Source organism: Gambusia affinis, linkage group LG09 (assembly GCF_019740435.1).
Source record: "Gambusia affinis linkage group LG09, SWU_Gaff_1.0, whole genome shotgun sequence".
NCBI classification, from domain to species: Eukaryota; Metazoa; Chordata; class Actinopteri; order Cyprinodontiformes; family Poeciliidae; genus Gambusia; species Gambusia affinis.
In genome coordinates, this window is record NC_057876.1 from 12,830,607 (window position 1) to 12,858,432 (window position 27,826).

Sequence of the window (27,826 nt, forward strand, 5' to 3'; positions counted from 1 at the left end):
GTAGTTGGAGTGTTGATTGTAACAACTGTTATTATTTTGAGTGTGTGTTTTAGCTCAAATAAATTCTAAATGTAAATGTATCTAAATTGCAATCAGACCACATGACACAGGAAACAGGAGGCATTTGTTCACTTTTATTAAAGGCTTTTTAGGAACCGGTCACGAATTCTGCACTGATGTCAAAGCCAAAGGTGTCCCTGCACCAACAAGGACAACACCTGACCACTCACATACAGTATTTATGCAACAAATAAAACTTGATGGAGTTGGCAGTCTGATAACACTTATAAAGATTAAAACTGATGGCAGGTACTCTAGGTGATTGTCATTTAATACATGTGTAACAGCACAGGCAAATGATTTATTTAAATCCATGGATGGTAGGTTTGACATCACACCCTTGTCTTTCTACAAGCTTATTGGGGCAATTGTTACAGGAAAATGTTATTACATGAGAAATAAGTTAGGAGGAGCTAAACCAGTTTGTTATAGACATGGCAAAGGTGCTTTTCAAGGAAAACACTGACATCAATCAATAATAAACTAAATGAAGCCAATAATTACAGTGCACCCACTCCTTTCCCCACAGCAACATTCCCAAATAATAATAATAATAATAATAAAAACACTTCAAGTCAAATAAATTGTCATGATAAGCAGTGACTCATATGAAATAGGTACATTATCCTTCTCTTTAATGCAACAGTGCATTTTCACTGTAAAGTACTTATTTTATTTTTTTAAACACTAATGTCTCTGTGAAACCACCTGACTTAGCATGCCATCGGACTTCATGTTGTGTAAAGGAAAAGTCACAATAAAAACTTTACATCTGTCAGCGCAGAGGCCTCCAATAAATATATGAGACAACTGAACATCAGTCAGAGAACTTCCTGAGGAGCAGAAAGATGAGGGCCGAACTATCACCTGTACACAGTCTCTACAGCTGACCTATAACTTCTGCAGTTACACTATTACAGTAGGTTTCTGAGGATATTTATGGCACAATACATTTAAAAAGAGTAAACACTTTAAAAGGCTCGTCCTCCCCGCCCAGTTTGTTCCCTAAAACAAAAATAAATAAAAATAACAGGATGAAACAGTCATTCCAGTGCAACAGACGTGAACACATGAAACACGGCTTTCCACAGGCACAGCCATGATGTCTTTTCATTTTCACCTCAGTTGGAATTTTTAAGTGTAAAAATGGGCTAGCCAGCGCCCATTACATCACTTTCTGTTGTGTTACAGTACTTTACAGATAAAAGTTAAATACTTAAACAAGCTTCAAATAAAAGGAGGAAATGGAGAAAGAAAGTGAGAGCAGAGAAAAGTACACGAGACGGTATCAGTAGGAATTACTATAAAGTGATTTTCCCTGTAATTGTAGTCTCTAAAGTAGTAAACTTCTCCACAGAGTAAACACACATAAAGGGAAGGAGGAAGGAAACGCAGTGTCCCTCTCCGACGTACCAGAGCTTCTATCTAGTATCCAAAAGGAGAAAGTTTATTTGAGTTTTCCTAGCTTAACGTTTCATTTTTCCTTTCTGAACATTTCCATTTTTTTTCTTCTCGATGAATCCTGTTCATCATGCTTGTATTTCCATTTTTTTTTTTTTTTTGCTCTTGATGCAGTTTCTTTGTAGTAAAACACCAAAGTACCAGCTTCAGGTTCCTTCACAGTCCAGTTTAGTGCAAAGAGAACACACACATCTCCTCGTCTGGTGGTGGGAGGGTTAGATCCCACCCCGCCTCATGTCTTTGCCAGAACATTCGACCTGAGGCGACAAAAGAAGATTATGAAACCTTATAAGAATTTTTCTTTGCTGGAGTTTATCATGCTGGTAAATTTAAAGTATTACTTTAAACCTAAATCTGCTTGGGGTAAGAATAATTAGTGCTGTACAGTATGTTGTCTGTAGGTCATTAAGCCTCTGTTGTAAAGCTAACTTCCATCTGAGAGAAACTCTTTACTTTACCCCATTTTGTTCATCAGTTTTGCTCATTTTTTTTGGCAAAATTACTCAAATGTTTTGGCAGTTATTATAGTTGCCATATATATTAAGGCATGATTAATTGTATGCTAGTATCAGAACTTTACATCACTTAAAAAATCCCACATGCAATATGTCTGCACTTGTTTCTGCCAGTACGTAATAAACTTTGGCCTAATGTGTTTATACACATGAAGGGGAATCATGTTCAACAGTCTAGACCAGTGGTTCCCAACCCAGGTCATGAGGCACCCTGTCCTAAATGTTTTAGGACAAGGTGCTAAAACATTTAGAACAATGTTTTAGCACCTTGTCCTAAAGCACTGTTTTAGCCACACTTGATTCAAATCACTGCATGATCTCCTCTGCATGCCATCTAGTGCTTCTGAAGCCTGTTAATTACCCAGTTATTTCTTATGGGCCAGTGTCTTTGCATCAACATATCTGAATCAATTAATTAAGTTATCAGCATGAATCTGGAGAACGTGACTGCATGCTGAGGACGAAATTTAGCCATTTCAATCATGTGTGCTGAATGAGAGACACATCTAAAGATTTCCTAACCCACTTCTTGACTGCAGCTCAGTGAGAAAAGTAGCTGTTCCACAATGATATAGTTGTAGGTTGTTTGTCGTCTGTGCTGCTGTGCAAGGCTCTAACACCAAGTTACCTACAGTTGTTTGAATTGATTGTGACTCAGGCTGGGTTAGTGTGGATCATAAGTAACAGTGCATTGAGCTGAGTTGTCAGTAGGACAAGAAAAGCAATATGTAGGTTTGTTTAAGCAGATTTCCCACCTGAGTGCTTTCCACCTGTCCTTCTCCACCTGGTTCTCAGGACTTTCACTTTCATATGATGCAAGGTAGAGTCCTGTGGAAGGGCAAGAAGACAAGGAAATGTATTTTGAGCATTATTTAGTGAAATAAAACACTGTATGCAGCCAAGTAACTCAGTTTGCAAGCTGTAGTCTCATAGAACATTTTAATGTTCAGAGAGGTAGCATGTTAATCTTTGCTTTTAGCTCTGAAATACAAATTACACCATGTTTTAGTATTTGTTGACATAAAATGTAGAATGTAAGGAGATCAATTAAACTTTCTGCTCGTTGGATTTTTTAGCACTAGATTTTGTTATTTTGTTTGTGCTTTATTTCAAGAAGAAAAAAATGACATACATTTGTATTATTTTAACTCGATAAAAGTGTTAGCAACCATTTAACAGAACAGCAACTTTTTATTTGAAGGGGTGTGCATAAGACTGACATGACACTGTCATAAACATGACATAACACCTGTTATAAACAGGATCCTTTACAACTGGTGTCATGAAGTGTCTTTCAGTGATGTGATGTTTCTCACCGTCCTCGCTGAAGATGGGAGCGGTGTGGAGGTAGTGCAGGATGGCGCGATCCTCCTCAAACGGACACTCCACCTGTTTCCACGTCATAAACTCTCCAACTTGTCGAGCCAACTCCACAAATTTCTAAACAGCAAACCAGTCAAACAGAAATATTGAGTCACGTGGAAGAAATTGAATGAAAAAGGTCGAGCGGGGGAAAAGCTCACCTCGAAGTTGACGTGGCCATTGGGCAGTCGGTTAGCGCAGCCTTCATTCAGGAAGTAGATGTCTTTAATCAGCAGGCTGAAGAAGGGAATCACAATCTGAGGAGGATGAAGACAGGAACATCGTTTACATTACGATTAATTCATGACCAAAGCAAGGAATTAAGAGCAGTCATGCTGATGCCTCACCCTTTCTCTGTTACTGTTGGCAGTCTGAGAGCGATGGGCAGCTCCCCTCAGGGCAGTCCTGTAGTTATAAAAGTTTCCTGTGGGATCCATCTGATGCTGCAAAAACGAACGGCAACAAAACAGTCAGCACGAAGGTAGTACCTGCTTATTTTAAGAAGTCTGTGAGAGGATCTGGTTTTACCTCAAGAATAAAAAATTTGGCAGTTTTGGTTTTGCTCCATGTCTTCTTCAGTCGTGACACAGGAGTCATGTTCATACCAGCTGCAGAGAAAATACATTTTACTATCTAAAAATTAAGGATAGTACGCAACATAACTGTCCATTTGAACAATTCACAAAATCCAAAGTGAGCAAACAAAAGTAAAATAGAAATCTAATCAATTCTTGCTGCTACCACCTTTCTAGCATAAATACTTACAAGTACAGGATTATAGTCAAATATGTGGTCCGCCAAATATAACAAACAGGGATGAATGGTCATGAATTTCACACATATAGGTGAGAATTCATCCTGAAACAAATAGCTGTGGAGTTGACTTAGCCAATCTCTGCTGCCAAACTGAAGATGTGGAAGACAGTTTTGAGGGACAAGTATTTTCTTTTTGTTTACAGGCCAAGCTAAAACCTTTGCACAGCACTAAATGCACTGTAAAACCGGGAACTCACAGATGATCGCCATCAGGGAGTTAAAGTTGCCAATGTTGAAACACTCTCTGGCCACATCGATGAAGAACTCAATCACTGTGGCTCTCTGCTTCTTCTTGGCTGGCTGGAAGAAGTTCACAAAATACATTTGTTTTCCTTTACATTTTCTTAATTTTGCTATAAGTGTATATAAACGTTTTCTGACACAATACATTGTAGTTATGTAAGGTTTCCACAAGGGGGCAGTAATGCTCCGTAAGACACTCACTGGTTTAGTGATTTAAATATTCAAGAAAATTGAGAAAAGTTGAGCAAATTGCAATTTTTAGGATAAAAATAAGAAAATTCTGACATTATCTTCATATTATACAAGTACTTAAATTTATGGAAAAAAATGCTCCTCATCAGAACAGTATAACATTAAGTGGTATTTTCTCTAAACTCTAGTGACAGACTAGGCAATTGCCATCATTCTCCCTCACCATGCAGATTTCTGTTGCTACCAGGTAACACAGTCTGTTGAACCATCTGACGTAGGCCTCAAGGTTGGAGGTTTTCTTCTTCTGCTCACTGAAAGATGGCTGCTGTTGACACATACACACACCCACACACAAGATGTAAGCCACTACAGTGATTTATACCAACACTAATTAGCTTCCTACGTGCAGGCTGACCCCCTCTGAGAGTGTAAATGGCAAAGACTGTGAGTGGCAAGTACACACGACAGGTCAGGTGGAGAGAAACGGAAAATAACTAGCACAGGATCAGCAAGGGGAATAGGAGTTCAAGAGATGAGAAAGGGAAAAGAAATCTCAATGGTTACATCAAGAAGTGCAACATTAGATAGAAGAACAGCTTCATGTTTGTTTGCTGTTTCATACAACATTCACTGAAGGTCGACATACATGTATAAATCTGAATGTACTGCACTATCACCACAGTTTTTGTGTTGTCTTATTCGTTCAAGGAGTTAATTTTCTGACTAATTTAAGATCAAAATAATCTTTCAGTGTTGATGATGTTACTCATCCTTGGACTAATGAGATTAGATTTACTATTCAAGTATGCATATTTCGCATTACTGATAATGAAGGTTCAGTTACATAGATTCCTCACTTATACTCGGAAAATTTCATTCATCCAGTTCAAGATACATTTAACTTATAAATCTAAAATCGACTCTTTTCAATGTCTTGGGAAAAAAAAAATCATATTGTTCTAAGTCAGTGTAGCACTGTGGGTGTCCAAAATTATGATTAATCATTAATCTGCAAATAATCTACTTTTAATCAGTGAATACTCTGGTTTGCACAGACATTTTTTGGCAATCATGGCTTACTTTTATGTGCATGGGTAGGGAATCCAAATTATAGCTCTGCATGTCTTTTTCATCTAACAAATCCAAGTTTTCCAAAAAATATTAGAGTAAATCTTTTTTTTGGAATGATATTCATGCTAAAAGAAATGCACCATATTATAAAAAAAATGTTTGTCTTTATTCACACACATATGAATTTAGGTGACATTCCATTTTTAATCTATAAGGCTATATGGACAGAGCACACAACTTGTAATTATAACAACTTCAAATCCACTTTGAAAGAAATCCACAAGGTTTCGGTGTGCGTTTATGGTATTTTATAAACATTGTTCTGGAAGTGCCTTTGCGAGGTCAGACATTGATGTTGGGCGAGAATGTTTGGCTCACACTTTTCACTTGAATTCATCCCAAAGGTGCTGTTTCAGACCAAACGATATACCTGTTTACTGAGCACTACATGTTGAAATGATCTGGATATTTTATTTAGTAAATTTGTGGATTCAAAGTAAAGTGCAAAAGTAATAGACCATGTTGGGGTGGTACAGAGCACATTTAGTGCTTATTACTAATCATGTAGCAAATGTCTTTAACTCTAGTTCATTAATTATTAAGTTTTATTTCTTACTAATATAGCTGTTTAAATGTTTTTCTCCCTCCCAAAAGCTTACCTGCGTTCCATCAAGAGGATCTTTCTGAACAAAGGCTTGGACAAACTCCTCCGGTCCAATATGGCTTAAATGCTCCTGGAAAACAGACAGTCATTTTTTTGATGGATTTTCATCAGTTTTTCTAATTGTATTTATTTATATTTATATATATAAAAAAATCCACACAAAATGCTTAAATACATTAAAGCCACAACAACATGGAGTGTAAAACTAGGCACAGACACATGGGCTGGAGCCATCTGATTAATAAGTCTTTCATTTCGGTAATGGAGGCAAATCAATAGAAGGAAGTAATGACTCACTCATGTGACTCACTGCTATCATATTTCCAACGAGTGACACTAGGGACAATATCCACTTCTATTTAAAGATAGTGGCAAACTCGCAGTCATGTGCAACTCGAAATGACTCAATAGACCCATCACGCCTCGAGATCAAACACAGATCTGATAAGGAAGCCGACGACCAGTTGTTAGCCAGTACCAGCATAACGTTTAAATCCTCATAAGACATCATAAAATGCAGAACGTGTGAGCTGTACACACCTACTTGTCTGTCTCTGCCTCTCTTCTTTATCTGTGTGTGTGGGGGCGTGTGTGTGTGTGTGTCAGAGTGTGAAGCTGTCAGGTCATATATATCCCCTTTGTTCGCAGCCCCGGGCATTTTGCTGACTTCTGGGGTGATGTCACCGCTCAGACAAGGGTGCAGGCTTACTCAGGCATGCTGAAAAAAAAAAATCCACTACGGAAGTGCAGCCAAACGTGTTAATGGACGCTGCAGTTTTCTATGATATCTTATTATATATACTTTATTACACGTGGTTCCTATAAACCTTTTTTTTTTCACCATACCTTAGAAGCCCTTTCTTTTTTCAATGATTCTTGTCCAAAGCTCAGGACCCTGAAATGGGCTAAAGCTTCATCACCCTTAGAGCCCTCACACTCGCAAGCATCCACTCTCCTCGTTACCGTTTCTTCCCCTGACCTCTGTCTGACCCCTCCGTACTACTCAGCCTCCCTCAGGACTCACCAGCTCCACGTGGGTGAGCTGCTGTGCCAGCGTGTAGGGGTCATTGCAGATGGAGAGCATGTCCTTCTGGATGGGTGGGGGCTTGGTCTTGAAAGCCACGAGCTTGTCGGAGATGGAGGAGGCGTTGAGGGAGACTTTGACGATGCTCTCTTCCCCCTGGCTCATCAGCGCCAACCTCTGACTCAGCTTCTGCAGCATCTGGTTCAGGGTTTTCCAGTACGTCTGCAGAGGAGAGGAACAGGGAGGGCAGACGAAGAGATGAGTGAGGAAGCTATCAATGACATCTTTGATGAATAATTTATTAATGGTCTTGTAGGACAGTGATAGGCGTGAATCAGAATGACTAGAGTGGCACGTAGTGAGGATTCTGAAACAGCATGGCGTGTTTAAATAAAAATCGTGGCTCTTAAACATTTTCTCACTTCAAAACCCAAAAACTTTAACGTATTTCATTGAGATCTGCTGTGACACTGCGTAGCGCTGAAGTGGAAGAAACATGGTGATCTGTAAACTCATGAAAAGTGTGAGAAACGCATCTGTCTCACAATTTTATTCCTTTTTCTTTTGCAAAAATTTTTAAATTATTTGGTTAATTATTAATAAATTATTATTTATTTAATTATTCAGCCCCACTGAGATAAAAATGAGAAAAAAAGATCTTTTGCTGCAATCACAACTGCTTTGTGTTGTCCAGCTTTGTCATTATTCTCTGCAAATTAAGCTCAGTCAGATTTCATACCAGGCATCTGTGAACATCATTTTTCAAGTCTTACCACTGATTCTCAATTGGATTTATGTCTGGACTTTCACTAGTCCATTATGAATTATTGAATTCATAATTCTTGCTGGAAGGTAAACTTCTGCGCCAGTCTCAAGTCTTTTCCAGCTTCTAACAGATTCTGGGATTGTCCTGCATCGTAGCATAAATACTTTTGCAAGACACTGTAGTTTCGAGGAATTAAGATATAAAACTACATGCTAAGAAAAGAAATAAAATACACAGAAAACATGAAATAAATTGGAAGAGAAGCTCAAGAACAACAGAGCTAAACTGTTACTCGTTTCATTGTTTCAGTGATTTGCTCGGCGGGTTGTGTTCAAGAATGCTTGAATCTCAGAGCCCCTCCTTGCAGATGGCTCCACACAGAGGCCATTAGGTCAGTCTGTCTCACAAATGACCCAGAGCCACAGCTCCCACATGCATGCACACGCCCATGCTGAGGACAGCCAGCTGTAAATAGCAGCTCATTCATCACCACCTGCCCAGCCTCCCTCCTCTTCCTCATCCTCTGCTCTGTGAAGGAGGAGAGAGACTTCATCTCTCTCCTCCTTCACCTTTTTTCTTCTCTCTTTCCTCTCTGTGGCTCTGCATCCCTTTTCTCCACTCACATTCCTCTCCCTGTTCTCCCTCACAGCCACTCCTTTAATAGCCTTCCTTCCTCCCTCAGCTCCACTCTCTTACATTAACATTGTAAAACAGCTGGGCGCCCCAGCTGACACTGACTCTCTCACTTTTTCTATCAGAGAGGATAAGAAATCTTCCTCTTCATTAATTCTACTACGACAATTCTTCCTCACTCCAAATTTGTCAAATATGGATGACGGGTGTTCCTCTTGAAGCCAAAGGTTCCCTCTAAATTGTGACATTTTTTGACATGCAGGGAAGCAAAACGATCCCAGTGTGTCAGTGACGGTTCCCTGAGGACATCTACCCCCAGGGTGAAGTCTACTGGAGAGCGTGATTCAATATTCAGCTTTTCCACTTTTTTCAAGCTCCAAACACTAAACACTGATTCTGTCAGTCTTTAATGTGCCAAACTCAACTGCAGATCAGTCCCCTGCTCACCGAAAACAGAAATTCAGTTAAACTGTGACAACTGGAGATTCTAGTCTGGGTGTAAGATGAATAGGGATAATGAGAAAAAAACAAAAAACAGACATAATAGCATCAAGGGTGTCTGTCCTCAATACATAGAGCCTGGCAGTATTCAAAGCCAATGAATGTTTTCATATTTGGTCTAACTTCAGCTTCAAGGTTCAGAGGATTTTACAAGGATTTTATGTGATAGACCAACACAGGGTAGTGTATAATTATGTAGAAAATTAATTCAGAATATTCACAGATTTCAAGAAGTGTTGTGTGTATTTGCATCCAGCTCTTTCCCCCCCCCAATACTGCTTAATAAAATCCCATAATAAGGAAAAATCCATCGATTCGTCCATCAATTACAGCTGTTTATCCATGCGAGGGCACAGAGGGGGAGGTGCCCAGCTCCAGGGGACATGCTGGACAGACCACCAGTCCATTAAAGGGCAACACAATCATGCACACACTCATATTTAAGAGCAATTTAGAGAAACCAGTCACCGTAACAGTCATGTTTTTGGACTGGGAGGAAGCCAGAGTACCCAGAGAGCACCCATGCATGCACAAGGAGAGCATGCAATCTATTTACAAAAAGACCCCAGGGTCAGATTCAAACGCAGGACCTTCTTGTTGAAAGAAAACAGTATTCTTCCGTTCAGCCATAAGTAAAAATGTCCACTTTAACTTGCAGGATTTTCCTACAACATTTCCGAAGAAAGATAACACTAGCGTACCTCATCACATGGAGCTATCCTGCGGATGATGTCTTTAAGGTGACCGACCATCTTCTCGTCCCTGAAGTCGGATGGGAACGTTTCCGTCCATTCAGTCAGCAGCTGCAGGATCTTAGGACCAAACTTGCGTACCTTAACCTGTTGGTAAGCAAATAAAAATGTTTTAAGAAAACGACTGCTCTTGAGATTCCCTGCTCTTTAGCTGCATCGGGCACAAACAGGAGTGTGTAAAAACGTATGGCGCTGCGCTGACCGTATCGAGCGGGCTCTGATCCAGCTGCTGCTGCTTGATACACAGCTCACACACCCTGGAGAGCAGCTCCGAGGGAGGAATGAACAGACGGACGCTCAGCAAGAAGGTAAACACATAGGCTTTCTGTGAAAAGAAACAGGAATATATTAAGTGAGACACTCCCACAACGGCATCTATAAAAGCAGCCCTGCTGGCTGTAATTAAACTAAGCAGGAACTTGGGGCTAATAATCAAATTAGCACGCCTGTCACTGAGACTGTAAACTGAAACAACTCTGTCAGGCCGCACTTCAGTCTTTTTGTGTTTCGGGAGATGTTTATCTGAAAGTTGATCACTGAGAGGGATTTAATCAAGCTGACACGGAGACACACGGATGCAGGTCATCAAACTGAGAAAAAAGACAAAAAAGTTTCCTGTCTTCGGGAGTTGTGTGAACTCTGCCAAACAAAGTTAAAAGACATGTTAGGAATTTAGAGTTCAGAGTTTTGTGTTGCTGAATCACTCATTCAGGACAACATTTTCACATTTTAGCACATTAAAACCTTAAACTTCAATGAATCTGCTTGACTTTTATGAGAATTAACATCTTAAAGTAGGACAATTGCAAATACAAATTACAACAAAAGTGGGGCATGAGTTTGATTTCATCCCCACTGAGTAAATACTTTAGAAACCACTGCTGCAATTTAACCGTTCTAACACCAAAATATATGAATCTAAACCACAATATTGCAGCTCTGATTTTATGTTTAATGTCTTTGGATTAGAAGGAAAATCTGTGCTCCACTATCAAGACTTTTGAAACCTTTAATAGGTTTTTCCTCCAGGACTGTCCCGTATTTAGCTCCATCTTTCTCCCCCATCAACTCTGGGGGAGCGTTGCTGCCCAAACTGAAGAGAAGCATTCCCATAGCATGGTACTGCCAGCACCATGCTTCACCACACAGAGTCTTGACTTTTAGGACCAAAAGTTCGGTTTTGGCATTGATCTTGTTCTGCATATTTGCCGTGACCCTCTACACAACGTTTGGCAAACTCTAGGCAAAAACCTTTTTCCAACAATGTTTTTGATACTAAGACCAGACAAAAAGGGTTTGAATACAAACGGTCATCCCAGTTTTTAATTTTCTTTTCAATTTAAAAAAGAAAAAAAGTAAAAACTGAAGTCTGAGGATGTAATAAAAATGGGAAAAATATGAAGTTTGATTCCAGACTCAGACACCAGTCCTATATAGTAGCTTTAGGAATATAAGAAGAGCAATAAACAGGGAGTCAAGGACGTCAGCTCTTGGAAACAGAGTCTGGAGTAATGCTGGTCCATGTCATCAACCAAAAGAGTTCAAACAGAGTTCATTTCTCAATGCAGTATTATGTAATTATTTTTTCCTCTCTGTGTTTCTCACTTTTCCTAAACCTTAGTCATCTTACTTTCTCAATATTTGGTCTTTCAACCATTTAAAGTTCTTCTGGGGATTAGTAACACATCATTTAATTCAATAAGATAATTCTTGTAGTTTACTTTACCTCAGGGTAATAGTCCGCAGTGGGCACCAGGTTCTGGATCAGCGTCTCCAGGGAAGCAGAGGTGATAGGAGGCCCGTCAGCCAGACAGGCTGCTGGCCCCGGGTCCTCCTGAGGGGCCCCATCCTCTTCCTCCTCCCCAGGCTCAGCGCAGGCCAGGTGGGGGCTGAAACCACTGGAAGTGGTAAACATGGTGCCTGAGCACACAGTCTGGGGCATTCCTAACTTCAACACAAACACAGAAAACAGACTGTGAGTGAAGCAGAATGAGGAAGAGGAATAAAGGAAATGCGTTTTATGTAAATGTAGGCCCGTCTCCACATGTACTATCCTAGTAATAACAACAAATACTAACTAAAACATTGTGCTGTTAGATTTGTGGACATTCCCATTATCTACAGTAAATCTCGTGTCCAAAAAGGGAAGTGAGTTAGACTGAAGATAAACTCCGATTCACGGAATAGTGAAGAATAAATGATGACCCATTCAGCTCAGCATCCTGATTAGTTCTCCGCTGCTTTTTGTAACCCGTGAGATTTTAATCATAGGAGCAAAAAGCTGGCGAAATTGCTAGAATAATTTTTGTTCACCTGAATAATATACTGACAGCTATGTTGCACTGAATTCCCATAACTATTTGCACAATGTTATTTTGTGGTGTATTAATACTACTATGTACTTATTCTGTTAGAAATAACATTAATAAATCTTTTTTTTAAATTAATTAAATCTTTTTAATGTAACAATTTTTTTATTTAAAAAAAATGCATTTATAAACAGGTTGTGAAGCTGAATATAACAGAAAAAAGAACAACAATTGAATTAAAAGATAAAAATGAAAAAAAACATTAAAAAGCATCAAAGATAAAAATAATAAGAATAAATGAATTAAAGAAATACAGCAACACAATAAATCAATTTGTGGTTTTCATAACAACAACAATAGGAGGAATAGCACCTCTTGAAAGAACTAGTTAGATGCAATATTTGGTAAACTTTTTTTAATGACATTCAGTCTTTGCATGTAAATGTCTAATTTAGCTCAGTGGATAGACGTTCACTGCCCTTAATGCCTAAACCTGATACAGAGTAAAATCAAATAATCTACTGATTTCCCATATATGAAATAAATGCATCAAAACTAAGAACTCTGTTTTGTCTCTACAACCACATCAACTGAGATCGTGCATTTTGATGCACTTTTTTTGAGTAGATAAATTACACTTAAAGGATGGAACATAAGCTTTTATTGCTTTATGGGGATCTTGTAATTCATTTATTTTTTACTGAATTGAAAACTACCACCACTTTTAAAGGAGCTGCAACACATGCATCAATCAGAAGACTGGTCGATGCATCATTAATTAATAAGAGGATTTATTTGAGCTGTATTTATATTTGTATGTACATAAAATGTTCAGAAATCATGTCTGATGAGGTTAAGTCATCATTCTACTTTCCTCACTCTCCTCTCTAGTTGATCTGCTTGGGTCTGTCTCAGCCTTTATTTTTACTGATTAAATTTCAGCTTTTTCCTATTCTATGTTAGTCTTCACAGCAGATATTCTCAAACCCCAACCACAAAGAGACAGGGCAGAATGAAAATGGGTCACTGAGTCGCTTTGGAGACCGCTTTACCCTGCAAGCACTGACACGGCCCCAACGCTGCCCTGTACTTCTTTGTCTCCACGAAATCAAAAAGCTTTGTTCAGTGCACACAAACTACCAAACCAGAGAGCACCGTTATCCTCAGAGTGGACGTTTTATCACTTTCATCTCACAAACAGGAAAAACTTCCTTTACTACAAGAGCTTTGAACAAGAAAGTTTCCAAAAAAACGACGTGCAAAAGAATCTGTGTCCCTCGTCTATCATAGATGAAAACTGATAACGTCCACCTGCATCTTTAGAGTTGGTTTCATACTCTAAGTAACCAGGGCGCCTAAAAACAAAACAGTTCTACATCCATGCGACAGAAGACAGCCAGTAAACCATCAGTGTTGATGGTGCAACCTTTGGTAATACTGATTTCAAAAGTAATCACAATATCTCCTTCCTGCTGTTTGTAGTCAAGACAACAGCCAGAGCTGATTCAAAATACAAGCAGAACTTTCAGCTACAACTGCACCATTTCTGTCTCTGCAAGTGTTTGAAAAATCATTTATCATTTTTCATCCATGTTCCAGTTGTGTACTACTTTCAGGCTTTCTGTTGCAAAAAAGAAAAAGAAAAAAAATCTAGAGAAAATAAATTTAAGTTTCTGTTTGCAAATGTTTTTGCAAGATGGAGCTTTACTAAAGCACAACAAACCAAAGATACGTAAAATTTTTGAAAAATGCACAACCATTGTATTATTATTCTGGGTTTATGGTTAGGTTAAAGGATAGATTTACGCTCCTATCCTTTGACCCCAGGCGCTGTGGGCTCCAGGGGTGAGAGGTCAAACACAGTCCCATGCTGAAAGGAAACAAAACTCATGTCTCAAATTTTCATCAGGGATTCAGCTCTCCTCTGGCCCCCTACCTTTTAGCGCTTATTCATGCACTTTTGCACACCTAGACACAAATACACACAGACAGGCAGACAAAGGGCTGGGGGATGGGAAGCCAGTCTTCGTGTTCGCTGTTATTGTGGTATTCCTGTCTACTTATAGCTACTGTTGACATTATATATATATATATATATATATATATATATATATATATATATATATATATATATATATATATATATACATATGTCTCATAACGTCTGCAGTTAAAGAGGGCAGACACTGCATCTGTCTGCTCCATTTTCTGGCAAAGAAAAATACAGAACTATACCAGAAAACGTCCCTGGTAACCCGAATGAACTAAATCAGTTTAGTTACATTATTTATTACTGCAGTGGGAAAATCCCAGTGATGTAGCTTTAATCTGTCCATTTGTGAAGAGTCAGTAAAAAAACCCCAAAGCAGCTCTTAAATTTGCTTATTAGAGCTGCAGAAAAGCTGCTCTCCTCTCATAACAGTTCAACCCTTTTTCTCAATTAAATTTTCCCAAACTGTCAAGCTTGGGTTGTCCTTGCAGCAACCTCCCCTGGACTGGATTACAACATGCCTCTGTAGTAAAACATCACCATCATAAATTCCCAGACATGATCAAATCCAGCCTTCCTCTTTGACAACAGCAGCATAAAAGGAATAATTAATGGGAACTAAGAGAACCTTCCTCATGAGGACTGACGGTAGAAACGTCTGCCTGCCTCTGATTGTCTCTGTGATATTATTTGAGGTATTTCACGCAAACTTCCTCACTACTTAATTGTTTCAATGCATGTTTTTGAGCTTGATTCTATGTGAGCGCAACGTCAATCATTTCCTCTCCTTGTAATAATCTGCAGCTGATTTTGTATTCCTCAGCTTTCCTCACCTCCCCCGGCAGTTTTCAGGCTCTGATTTACGATTTCATCACAGCTCTGCCAGCCAGCCTGCAGGATGTGAGCATAACTCAGCTCATCACTGAGCGCGTAAATAAACCAGTCATCAGCTTGTGACCTTGTCTGTCTGTTTTGTTAGGATTGAGCCTTAATGATTTCATGGTTCACATAACAGAGAAAAGGATAAACATACAGAATACGAACTATTTATGTTTTAAACAGGGGCCTGAAACACCTTGTCTCATTTATTCATTCAGGTGCAGATTTGCTGCCGTAATTGTGATATTTTACCTGGAACATGTCAGAATTTTGAATTTTACAGTCACTAATGAGTCCAAGGAGTCCAGATTGAGTAAAGATAAGCCGAATCCATAATCATGCTTAAAAGCTGGTATGAGACATTTGTGCTGCTGTCTTTTGCATAATAGGTAAACATTTCCATGCCACTGCAGTTCTCATTTTAATCAGCAGAAGGTTTTGCATATAAAAATGTCTACATTCAACAAGTGGTGGCAGAGGAAGAAGGTGGAGAAAGTTTGTTCCTCAAATTGCAATCTGACTTCACAGTTTCACCTTCAGTATGGGCTTGGGACTTTTTTTTTCAAAGTTTTGAACATTTTGCCATAAATATTTATTTGTTTTAAGATTATCTCAAACAGTCCATCCATCCATCCATCCATCCATCCATCCATCCATCCATCCATCCATCCATCCATCCATCCATCCATCCATCCATCCATCCATCCATCCATCCATCCATCCATCTTCTTCCAGATAAGCGGAAGAAGATGGATGGATGCAGCTTCAGAAGGGAGGCCCAGACTTCGCCTCTCTCCAGCCACTTCTTCCAGCTCCTCCAGAGGAACCCCAAGGTGTTCCCAGGCCAGCCGAGAGACATAGTCCCTCCAGCGTGTCCTGGGTCTTCCCCGGGGCCTTCTCCAGGTGGGACGTGCCCGGAACACCTCACCAGGGAGGCGTCCAGGAGGCATCCTGACCAGATGCCTGAGCCACCTCAACTGACTCCTCATGATGTGAAGGAGCAGTGGCTCTACTCTGAGTCCCTCCTGGATGACTGAGCTTCTCACCCTATCTCTAAGGGAGAGCCCAGACACCCTACGGAGAAAACCCATTTCGGCCGCTTGTGTCTACAATCTCGTTCTTTAAGGCATGACCCAAAGCTCATGACCATAGATGAGGGTGGGAATGTAGATCGACGAGTAAATCGAGAGCTTCGCTTTTTGAGTCAGATCTCTCTTCACCATGACGGAGCGGTACAGTGCCCGCTTGACAGCAGACGCTGCGCCAATCCGCCTGTCAGTCTCCCGCTCCCTTTTTCCCTAATTCGTGAACAAGATCCCGAGATACTTGAACTCCTCCACTTGGGGCAGGACCCCACGACCCGGAGAAGGCACTCTACCCTTTTCCGGCTCAAGACCATGGCCTCGGATTTGGAGGCACTGATCGCCATCCCAGCCGCTTCACACTCGAACAGTCCATGTGTTTTCAAATGAACTCCTTTCAGACGCTACCTTGCTGTTTTTCCTGTTTGACTAACACTCCACACTGTTGCCAAGAGATGCCATGAATGGAAAGTTACAAAAATGTTGACGTGCACGACCGCCGTTTGTGCTGTTGTGTCATTTGCCATATGACATGACAAAGTTGGTGAAAAAAATTCCTTATACAGCTAAGCCGCTGAAACATTTGCATGCATTTTAAAGATTTTTATTTAAAAGAAATATCTTGTCACATTTGCAATAAATTTTTGGTTGTGTGCCACATAATTTGTTATACTGAAAAATTCCTGTTGCATCTAGGTGACTGCAAAATGAGCCAAATTCATCATTTCCTCACCACCGTGTCTGACATTTGGTATGAGGTGTTTGTGCCGCTACATTTTTTCTCACCCAGCGTGACATCATACATTATAACAACACATCCCACCTTATGTGTTCAAAAGAAGCCAAGTAAAAGTCTTGCAAAAATATTTAGAAACAGTTTTAAATCCATTTGAAAAAGATATATTTGAGCTTTTTTTTCTGTCTGTACTGCTATGATCCTAACAGTTATAATGCCTGAGCTGTGAAGAGCTTAAGATGTCTAAAAATCTTTCTTCCTTGGGGAGGTATTTGCAAATTGTTTCTTCAGACCCGAGTCATCCCAGCTTGCAGAATATATAATGCAGGAAATAAAAATGCATATGTAAAAACTGTTAGAGATGTAGATCAGGCTTTTTCCTGGCTGATTAAGGTTCTTGAAGGACTGAACAGCCAGCTAAAAATCAGACTAATCAATACAATCAAAGAAAAAGAACATAATCTGACAACGAAAGCAATTTTGAATGCAACAAAGAATAAAATAAATTAAAAGGTTATTCCAATATTTCTTTTTTTTTTTGAGAATATGATTTCTACTAAACTCAGGAAAGTGTATTAAACTATGTGCTCTTGGTTGATGCTTTCATAGTTGAAAGATGCATTTAATGAAAAGGAAAAGGAAATTCAGCTTTTTGAGCACTGATTTATGCTTAATCAGGAGTGATTAAGCATAAATTGTTTGATTCTACTTTCTGGCTCACTGATTGCTAAAACTACCTTCTTTATTTATTTATTTTTTTCCATGCACCTAAACCGGAACACTGCTGAAACAAATCTCCCAGTAAAGTTACGGTTTTACCCCAGAGTGATTTCCAACTTCCCCAAGGCCGACTCTCAGCTCAGTGCTCGGAGTGACAGCCACAATCCTCCCACCGCTTTTCTTGCATTGTCAAGAACCCATCCAAACACAAAGCTGCACTTTGTATACAACTTGCTTCCGTACCGCTCTATGCTCTGAGCTCCCACTGTGCCCGTCACATTGCATCAACAATGCATGAAAAAACACTGAGAAACAAGCAGCTAAGAACAGGTGAGCATGGCTGAAAGTGCTCCAATTCCCTCATGACATCTCCAGCTGCCAGCCAATGGAAAGCGTCTCTGCATTTAGTCTAGACAGCTGAGTAAGTGTCATTGTTCAAGCTGTTATCACTGCCATCGGAGGGGGAGAGATCCACCCACTTTGTTCTGTCAGCACCCTTGACTTTGGAGGTCTGTGTGTGTGTGGCATGTCTTGACGGAACAATGGGATTCCTGCTTGAGCTGTCAAGCAGTGTCCTGACTAAGGTAAGCTCTGCATTGTAGTAGCTTCAGATTTAGTCTCTGTAAAACCTGCCTCACTTTATAAATAGAATGGCTACAAATTACACCGTAGGCGTAGATGTCAGGATGCAAGACTTGATGACGAACTGGCTCTTTTATTGAGGCGTCAATGGTTGAGAACATTCAGCATTAGCTCTTCATGTTAGCAACCTTCTGACCTTTTCCATTAGAGAGTCAAAGGCCGAACAAGGGCAGATGTACAGTAGCAGCTGACTGGCTCTCCAAAGCCTCAGGAGATTTGTTTTTATGGCAGAGCCACTTCCACACACAATGAAGAAAATAGCATGCGTGGTAAAAATCACTTGAGGTATGTTCTAATTTCGCTCCTAATTGACTGATGCTGAAGGGCAAATCATCCAAAACTAGGCGATGTAGCGTGACTGCAGGCTTGTCCTCTTTTTATAGCTACTAAAATCCTTTACGCTTTAAAAAAAGACTAATTAACTTCTTTAGAGTAATTAAGTAAATAAAAAAAAACAACAAAAGAAAGTACACTAAATGCATACTATTATTGTTTTCATCAGATGTAAAATTCAAAGAATTTTTTTTTTATTTCCTTAAGAGTTTAGATTAGAACTTATTCCTGACCAGGTGATAAGAGGATACAAATTTCCAGACGAACTGCATTTATCAGTTAGATGGAATGAAAAATCTCTGATTGATTCACAACATCAGCTGACTACCAGTATCCAGGGGGACCAAAGTTTTCAATCGCTCTTAAACATCTTCTGGTGGTGGAGAGGACTGGTACCAGTGCTGGAGTGACTGGCAATTTCACTGGTAAGACAAAGCACAGAGCAACGCAGTGCGGCGCAAGCTGAAAGTTAAACATAAGCCATCACTAATTAATTCAGCTAATAATTACCTAACACTGCAGCAACGAACCTGGTCAAACTACAGTGGGATTCTATGAAGTTCCCCACATTTATCTGCACTTTATATTAAGGGGCAGAAATTACACTTGATGTTCCACAAAAACTCCTTTATTCAAAATGTAAAAAAATCTTCTTCAAATTAAAGAGCAATTTAATAAAACAGCTCCTAAACTCTCTTCTTGTATTGCTGTTTGGAAAGATCTCTAATCTAAAAAAAAAAAAAACTGAGACAGAAGTTGCGTGGAGACTAAAACAGCGCCATTCATCACCTTTTTAAAGTAGCGCTACTTTAAAGCTCTAGCTGCAGACCTTCTAATTGAGCAGACTAATTAACCTTCTATTATAAATCTGACATACTTGTGCAATACTCAAAAAAGCAAAACTGTAAAAGGTGTCAATTTATCTATATTAAAACTACTAATTTATTTTGTCTTAATTCTGTTTTTGCTGATCAGAATCAATTTGAATTGAGATGAGGATATTTTAGCTGCAGTTTTTGCAGCATAAGTCAAAAGCGTTGCTTTAACCCTTTAACCCTGTTAAATAAAGACATCCAAGTCATGTTATTCATTGGAAATACCATTACACTGCAGTATTACTCAAGGTTATCGTGCCCTAATTATTGCATACCAGTCCATTACTTATGTCTTAAGAAATTGATCTCTTTATGTAACTGCACATTTGTATGCATTTCAAGTGTTTGTGTACGTTCACTTTTCAACTTTATCTAGCTGTTTGACTTCTATGTGTTTGGAATAAAGCATTTCAGAGAAAGAGACGACTGATGCAACACGGCTCTTTGAAGAGCAGCACATCGTCTGAGGAAAGCGAATATCCGGCATTGGGTATTGCAGCAACATTGTTTTGTTTTTGTCGCTGTTTCCTGGTTTCAGCAGCAGTCACAGCTGAAGCGAGGGAAAAAAATTATATATATACACTCAAACAAGAATGTGGTGAAAGCTGCTGCCTCTTACTCGCTCGAGAGAAGAAGGCACACCTCTGGGTGTAGCGCAGATAGAGTAGTCTAGGCTCTCTACTGTTACCCGTGTGCCTTGTCATACTAAATAAAGTAATCTCTTCCACTGCAGTCATCATACAACTTCCCCCCGGCTCCCTCCACTATCGTCTGATTTACATGCACTAACACTTCCTTTCTAATTTAGGATCCACATGTTTCACCCACTTTAACACGTCACAACTTCTCCACTTTAACTATTTTGGAAGCGTGCTCCACAAAAGCAGATCCTTGCGTATTTTTGGGGCCTGACACTATTTTGTGTACCACAGGGAAATACAACTTTGGCCTAAATATTACTCTCAGTTCTTTGAAAGCTAAAGAGTAAAAAAAGAAAAGAAAAGAGAGAGAAACACATGGCAGTGTCAATTACTGTAAAGGTAAAGGAAAATCCCACTTTGTTATCCTTCCTCCTCGATTCCTCCTCCTCCTCCTGAATCTTCCTCTTCACACCCTACTTTCTAACGTGTCCAGTACAGATGGCCCTGCAGGAGTCTGCTCCCCAGCAGGAGCTACTGGCATGAGAAGCTTTCTGGCTGTCCAACAGTCTCCACGGGAGGCCAAATGTGTTTTGGCGTCCGGACTGAATGTCGTGGCATCCGAGTTGAGCCAACCTGGCTGCTAAACCACACAGTGACACTACAGAGCGACCGCAAAATACCACGCATGTATCTGCTCCGCGCACTACCAACCCAGTACACTGCTGTTGGGTAATAGACAACAAATGAGCTCTTTGTGTATCTTTGCGTTGCGCCCACCCAGCAGCTACACACAGGACTGAATTACATGCGAATTATTCCACTCATTCCTCTGATTCTCCATGAGGTCCACGCCTGACAGAAGCAACAATCACAATCGACTAGCACACACACCTCCCCTCAAGCCTCCTTACTGGAGTTCCCCTGTAATTCCCCTTTACTAACTGAACAGAGACGCGCTCATAATGTGGCACCTGTTTCACACACACGACAGCGCCGTCAGTGAAATCCTCCCTGGATAGTTCTGCCCATGGAGATGATCTTCGCATTTGTGTGTTTGTGCTCATTCCTTTCATGGCCAGCTGTGTGCATCCAAGCGTTTGTGTTGGTGTATGGGCTCACTGAAAGGCAAGCCCAGTCAAAGTGCATCTTAGTCCATGTTGTGTCATCTACTACCTGTTTTTTTTCTTCATGTGGTGCCCCTATGACTCCATGATTTCTTTAAAAAAAAAGTGTCTGAAACACAATTAAGTGCAAATGTGACACATGTAAGAAAATATAAAATCACAGAGCCTTGCAAAAACTTTCATACCCCAACATTTTATCAACTTACAACCACAAAATTCAATTTCGTTTGCAGGATTTTATGTTTGAGTTAATATATCACTCTATATAAGCACAACTGAGAAAATAAATTCTGCATGATTTTCATATGTAGGTAAAAATAAAAATCTAAAAAGTGCAGAATGGATCTTTATTCGTCCTCCTTTCACTCTGATACTCCCAGCTAAATTCATTTAGAAAAAAAAGAATTCCAAAGGCCTTTTAATTGCACATGTGTGTATTTTTAATTTCAGTATAAATACTCAGTTTTTCATAGAACATCATAAAGATCAAGAAGCAATCCAAACGGGTCAAATGTAAAGTGGTGAAGAGGTTTAAAGTATTGGTTGGTTAAAAAACAAAATATCCATCTTAGAAGGAACTGTTCATCCAAAAATATAAATAGTATAGCCAATGTACAACCCTACAAACAACGTCCACCTTAAGTGAGAGAGATGCAGAGAACCATAGCTCAGGTGGAAGTACTATTAATTGGGAACTCAGCAAATCTGGTCTCAATAAATGAATGGCAAGAAGAAATCCACTGTTGAAAGAAAGCCAGATGAAATCCTGCTTAGCAGTTTACCATAAGCAGGAGGATAAAGCAAACATGTGCAGTATAAGCAAATGTGTGCAAAACTATGAATAGTGAAAATTTGAACATCGAAGTGACTTCAACATAAGTCAGCTGTCCCTCCAAACAGAGTCATCAGCATCTCATTCCTGTTCCTTGACTCAAACCTGCACAGCGAACCGCCACGAGCTAATGAGCGAGACTGAAACAGATGCACATCTAATAACCACACGGTACTAATTTCATGGCGGCTGTCTCCTTCCCTGTTAAGCTACATCTATCAGCTCATTACAAGCAGCGCGGCCAGGGGCTATCCACTGTGTCCATGCTGAAGTATGGCGTAGAAGCATGCTAATTAGTGGCATGACCTGCTTCCTTCTCCATGCAGGCACCATGTGTGTTAACATGATTATGCAAACGGTGGTCAGGGTTCACAAAAACAGAACTACTTCCAGGTAGGTAAGTGGACAACACAATATGCCATGATAAACCCAGATTAGAAGGTGAGGCAAATCAGAAAATCACTGTGCACTTCAGATCCTGTTGATCCAGGATGGTTCAGAGCAGACTTTGGAGCTCCTGAACAATTCGTTGTAGACCTGCAGCCTGGAAGCTGCTGTCATAAATTAGGCTGGACACATGGATGGGTGGGACAACAGCTGCGTGAACAAGGCCTAAGTTACAGCAAAAATGTCAGCTGCCAACACTCCCTTACAAACAATGTATTGTAGCAAGTATTGTAACACTTGAAGATTTCCAAATAAGTTTGCCATATGAGCAGAACCCTGTCAGTATTTACAGGTTTACTTGTAGAAACCTGTGAGATCAGTCCTTACTCGGCCTTTATGTGTTGCTAAGCAATACATATGATTTCAAATTTGAGTTTCTTTTAGTTTTGATCATCTCTGGCAAAAATTTCATCACATTATATCTAGGTCAATTTTGTTCGAGTGGGATCATATTTAAATACATGCACAACCAAAAACAAACATGGCCAACAAATAACGCAACAAGATCAGGGTAACACACGTATTTCACTTTTGAATTAAATGAACCCTGAATTTAGTCTTGAGATAAGAAGATAAGGAACCTTTTTAATCATTTTTTAATAAAAAGTTATTTTTATTAAAAGATGAAAAAAAGAGTCAAAGTATTTCAAAATTACTGCCATATCTCACTGCACAATATATATATATATATATATATATATATATATATCTTTGCTAGCTTTACAGGTAGTATAAACTGATAAAAGAGATGCATTTGCATACTAAGTTGTTATTAGGTTCAGTAGGTATATCAGTAGGAATATCTATCATTAACTGGTGGAACACCTGAGCTAAGAAAATGGTACAACTCTATAGATAATTTTATTACTATGAGCTTCTACTGATTGAAGTAAGCTAAATGCTTACTGCAATGGTTTACTGAGCACAACAGGGATCTAATAAGCTTCAATTGCTTTGGTGACCCCTCTAAATCCATAGGGATTGACCGCCAATAGCTGCACATAAAACAGCATACAGGGAGGTGAGTGCAGCTCTGGAGAGCACAGGCTGTTTCCATGGAGCCAAAGCTCCTATTGGGAGGTAATTAGATGCCTGTTGTGTCTCTACTGTGACACCCCCTCCTCTCTCTTTGTGTTTCCTCAGAATCCCTTGTTTGCCCTCCGTCTTTCGGTTTGCGTCTCTCGTGACAGAACGATTCCAGACTTGAAGTCCATCTGCCGCGACCCTTCGGCGAGATCAGCCCCATCATCCCTGTGTCAGAGGCAAAGCTGTAATGGAGCCAAAACCCATTTGAAGGCCTGTCAGAGGCACAAGCCATCACAGTGTTGGGTCTCTTACTCTGTCTGTACAAGTTCACAAGCATTGTAGTGAGAGGGCGAGAGAGCGAAAAAAATACATGAGGAAAGGATAAATGATGCAAAATCTCACTTTTTTCCACAGGTTTGATCTGCGAGAAGTTATTTTTTAGCACTTGCAATGGTGTTTTAAAGCATGTTAATGATAACCAGCACTATAAAAATATTAATATATCATATATGTAATATATTAAACTATGGGACAGCACTAAACATTAATGGCTGTTGTGATTGTTGAATGTATTTTCTTTAAGGTTGAAAGCGAAATAGTTGCTGCTTGGGTAAAGTCACCCCATTTCCCTAAACTTGCATCACAAAACACACTGGGACGTCCTTTGATTTGAGCATCAAAATATCAGCGGTATTGCCAAATGTTACTGGGATAGTGATAAAATTAGAGATCAGCTAGCAGAGAAGACCTACAAACACACTTTTGACGCACAAGCTCCTCCTGAGAGGAAAGGACTCATTCAGTGTCAAGTATTTGTAATATCAATAAGGTGTTTAAAAATACATTTAGAGGAAGCACAAAAAACTGCTAGATGGCTTTTTATATTCACAAACATCTGAGTTCATCTCATTCCAGCTGTGAGAATATAAGACTTTCAGTAGATAACAGGAAGGCTGAATGTATTCCAACAAAGTTGCTCTGTTTTATACTTTCCAGCTCTCAGGCTCTTTCAGTTTAGGAATGTCGGCGTTAAGGTAAGGAGCTTCACTCTAGAAAATACCCATTCACGTTACTGTTTTAGCAATGCTACCTTGCTAATCACTAGTATAAGATGTAAAAGCTGATTTAAAATGTCAATATTGTAAAAACTTTTTATGTTATAAAACTTTAGTAGGACTATGTCAGGGTTTCCCCCAGAAAACTTGCTAAGCCCGGTGCTCTGGGCACTGGGGGAGTCATCCAGCCAGCAACCATGTTTTTGAGTGAAAAAATTTTAAAGTTGGCAGGAAATTTGAAAATATTATTTGGTAGTTATGCATTTTGCACACTGAGGGAAACCCTGTATGTATTTATAGTGACTGCTCTCTCACATGGTATCATCTCTACTCCTAAGAAACATGTTTAATTGCTAAGGTAAGCTGGAAAAAATAATATTTTTAATACTATTATTACATCTTCTTTTATCGTAGTTCTTAAAGAAACCTATAAAAATAATCTAATATCTGAATGAAAACACAAAATTCAAAAGTCTTTAGCAGTAGTACTGTGATGTCTTTAACAATAGCATAAGTTAAAATCACTTCTGCTCAATAAGTCCCGTCCAAGTGAACCAAATAAATCACATTTCCAAAGAGACTGCTCAGCCACAGGACAACAGAAAAATCTCATCATGTTTCCAGAGCAGAAAAGCGAGATTTTTTTTTGGCAAACACAAAACTCGTTCCCTGTGCAGATACAGCTATAAACTCCCTGATGGCAATAAAACTGTCATCTCTACCAGACAAACAGTTTCTGGGTTGACCTCCACATTAATCTATCCTAAACTGATCTTCAAAGATTGGCCTCACTCTCCAAAAACATTTCTGTTTCACACCCTCATCCACCAGCCTGCGCTTATCCCCTGCAGACCCAACTGCTGCCTGTACCTGCTGCGTTCTTGTTACCGCTGACTTCTGACCGACCCCTGCTTCCAGTGGCTCGTACCTGCATGACTCCCTGTCTTCAGCACCGCCGGAGCAAGCTGTCTCTTTTAATTCATGTCTGTTCTTGCTGCTTAGGGAAGCAGGCTTTCATGGTCAGAGCACAGACAAGGTCAACTGAAGCGGTGAACCCAGAAAAGCCCGAACAAAGAGCTGCTTGATCACTGGGGAGCAGAAGACGACGATGCGACAAGAGCACGATTTAATTTTAATCATCCCAAACAAGCGTCACATGTTATTCTGTTTAGTGTTGTTGATGTACTACCAAAACACTCTAAATGGGCCCTCAAACAGCAAGAAGACATGGTGCAGAGACTTTGACTGTGAGTGTGTATTGCAAGTTCCAACAGCAGAAGTAACATTAGGAGCAATCTGGATAAAAACATGTTTCCACCTGACTGTTCTTTGGACACAGCTGCTTTTATTTTCATTCACTTGGCAGTAAGCTGTGGAAGGCAGATGATAAATGCTCTATAAGCTACTGCTGCATCACCGGGTGCTAAACAGGCTGAGATAGAGCATGCAGACGAGGAATGCACACGACTCCTAGAACAGAGACGCATGCAGCACCCGCTTAGTGCATCATGTCCCCTGCTAGCAAGTGTGTCCTTTGCAGTTTTCCTAGTAAATAAACACGGAGTTGAAACTTTACTATCATGTGAATCAAGCAACCGTGCATCTCTTACATCAGAAGGAGACGATGCATTCACGTTCAACAATGATGCTCAACTGGTGGTCCCTGGGGTCACACTGAGGCACAGCTCAGTCCGTCTGCCCAGGAAGTGTTAAATTATTAACACCTCCCACAATCTGAAACCGGAATAAGTTGGAGCCCGCCTCAGACGGGGTCAATGACAGCAACGCCTCAGTCAATCAGAGTGAGTGCAAGTGAAGCAGCTTAACCCAGATGCTGCCATACACTAGCATAAGAAACACGCAGCTACTAAATTGGCAGATCTCTGCTCTATCTGATTGGGAGGTTTTGGTACAGTTGTTTTGCAATTTAAGTGCAGAAAGTGTGTTACTTGGTGAAACATTTGCTTCAAGTTTGTGCCTCATGTAGTAAGATAAAATACACTATTTCTTTTACCAAAACTGCATTCTGTTTTGGTATATTTTGCTAATAATTTTTAATCGAGTATTTCAATGTTTTGTTTTGTTTTTTACCTTAGAGCAAATGATGAATTCTGAAGACTCGTGGGGTTGACATTAATGACAAGACAAAAATAATAATAGTGTTATTAGTGTGTATTTTTACACATAATAATTTGCCAGCATGGCGCACAAACAGCCCAGTACCGTCTACATACACTTTAACTTACAAATAAGAATAAATAAAAAGAGAATTAAGCTTTGTACAATGTGAACCCAGACCTGAATCCCCAGCAGAATAGCATGTGACATCTGTTGAACTTATGCATTTCTGCTATGATGTTTTTTATGGTCAGTCATGCTGTTTGTTCTTATATAAATGTATTAGAGGTAGAAGACACGATGACTCGCTCTCCTTTAAACAGGCTTCCACGCAGCTGACTCACGGTTCACCCTGTTTTTTTTTTGGTTTTTTTTATTCTACGGTAGTAAAGTGATGCAAGGCGCGACACATTATTTACAGCAGAATGACTGATGAGCTCATGCATAGTGTGTCCAATAAAGTTTCGGTGGCGAAAACACGGCGATTCATTCACAATGTTACCACCTCATAAACACATGCACTAATACACAACACAGGCTGTGGGCGTGAGAGCAATCTTAATATGCTAATATGGTTATTTGTTGCTCTCCCAGTATACTCACCACAGTACTAAACTGGGATCCTCATCGCCCCCGATCCGACTTGTATCCAAAGTGAGAATCAGTAGATCTGCCGTGACAGATATTCCCAAATTAATCGGTGATCGATGAGTTTATTCAGCCGGTATAAGTGGGAGAAGTAGAGTACAGAACCCCCTCCGCCGGCTTCATAAAAGTGCAGCAAATGACAGCTGGTAAGAGATCCTGGTTCTGGACGGATCTGATCAGCGGACAGGGACAGATGCTCTGAACCCGGGCACAGCGCGTCCCTGACAGAGTGCTGACCCTCCCGTACTGCGCCACGGAGACACGGAGGACTGCAAGGTGCACCCGTACGTCCTCTAAAGCCTAGTGGGT

The 27,826-nt window shown here is 39.9% G+C and overlaps 1 protein-coding gene across 3 annotated transcripts; it reads right to left on the reverse strand.

Moving 5' to 3' along the window:
• Positions 1 to 114: 114 nt before the first annotated feature.
• Positions 115 to 27,826, reverse strand: LOC122836912 (ras-GEF domain-containing family member 1C-like). 3 transcript variants are annotated; one of them, XM_044126893.1, is made up of 14 exons: positions 27,473 to 27,826; positions 11,787 to 12,004; positions 10,263 to 10,385; positions 10,010 to 10,147; positions 7,409 to 7,630; positions 6,380 to 6,454; positions 4,873 to 4,974; positions 4,412 to 4,514; positions 3,927 to 4,006; positions 3,746 to 3,841; positions 3,560 to 3,655; positions 3,353 to 3,476; positions 2,792 to 2,864; positions 115 to 1,778 (listed from the first exon to the last, which is right to left on the reverse strand). In XM_044126893.1, exons 2-14 carry the CDS (start codon positions 12,000 to 12,002, stop codon positions 1,754 to 1,756), a joined length of 1,473 nt encoding a protein of 490 aa, XP_043982828.1. In that variant the 5' UTR covers positions 12,003 to 12,004; positions 27,473 to 27,826; the 3' UTR covers positions 115 to 1,753. The 3 variants fall into 3 exon arrangements, with proteins under 3 accessions (XP_043982828.1, XP_043982827.1, XP_043982829.1); XM_044126892.1 differs by having other exon boundaries at positions 11,787 to 12,008; XM_044126894.1 differs by lacking the exon at positions 27,473 to 27,826 and adding an exon at positions 13,587 to 13,772 and having other exon boundaries at positions 11,787 to 12,008.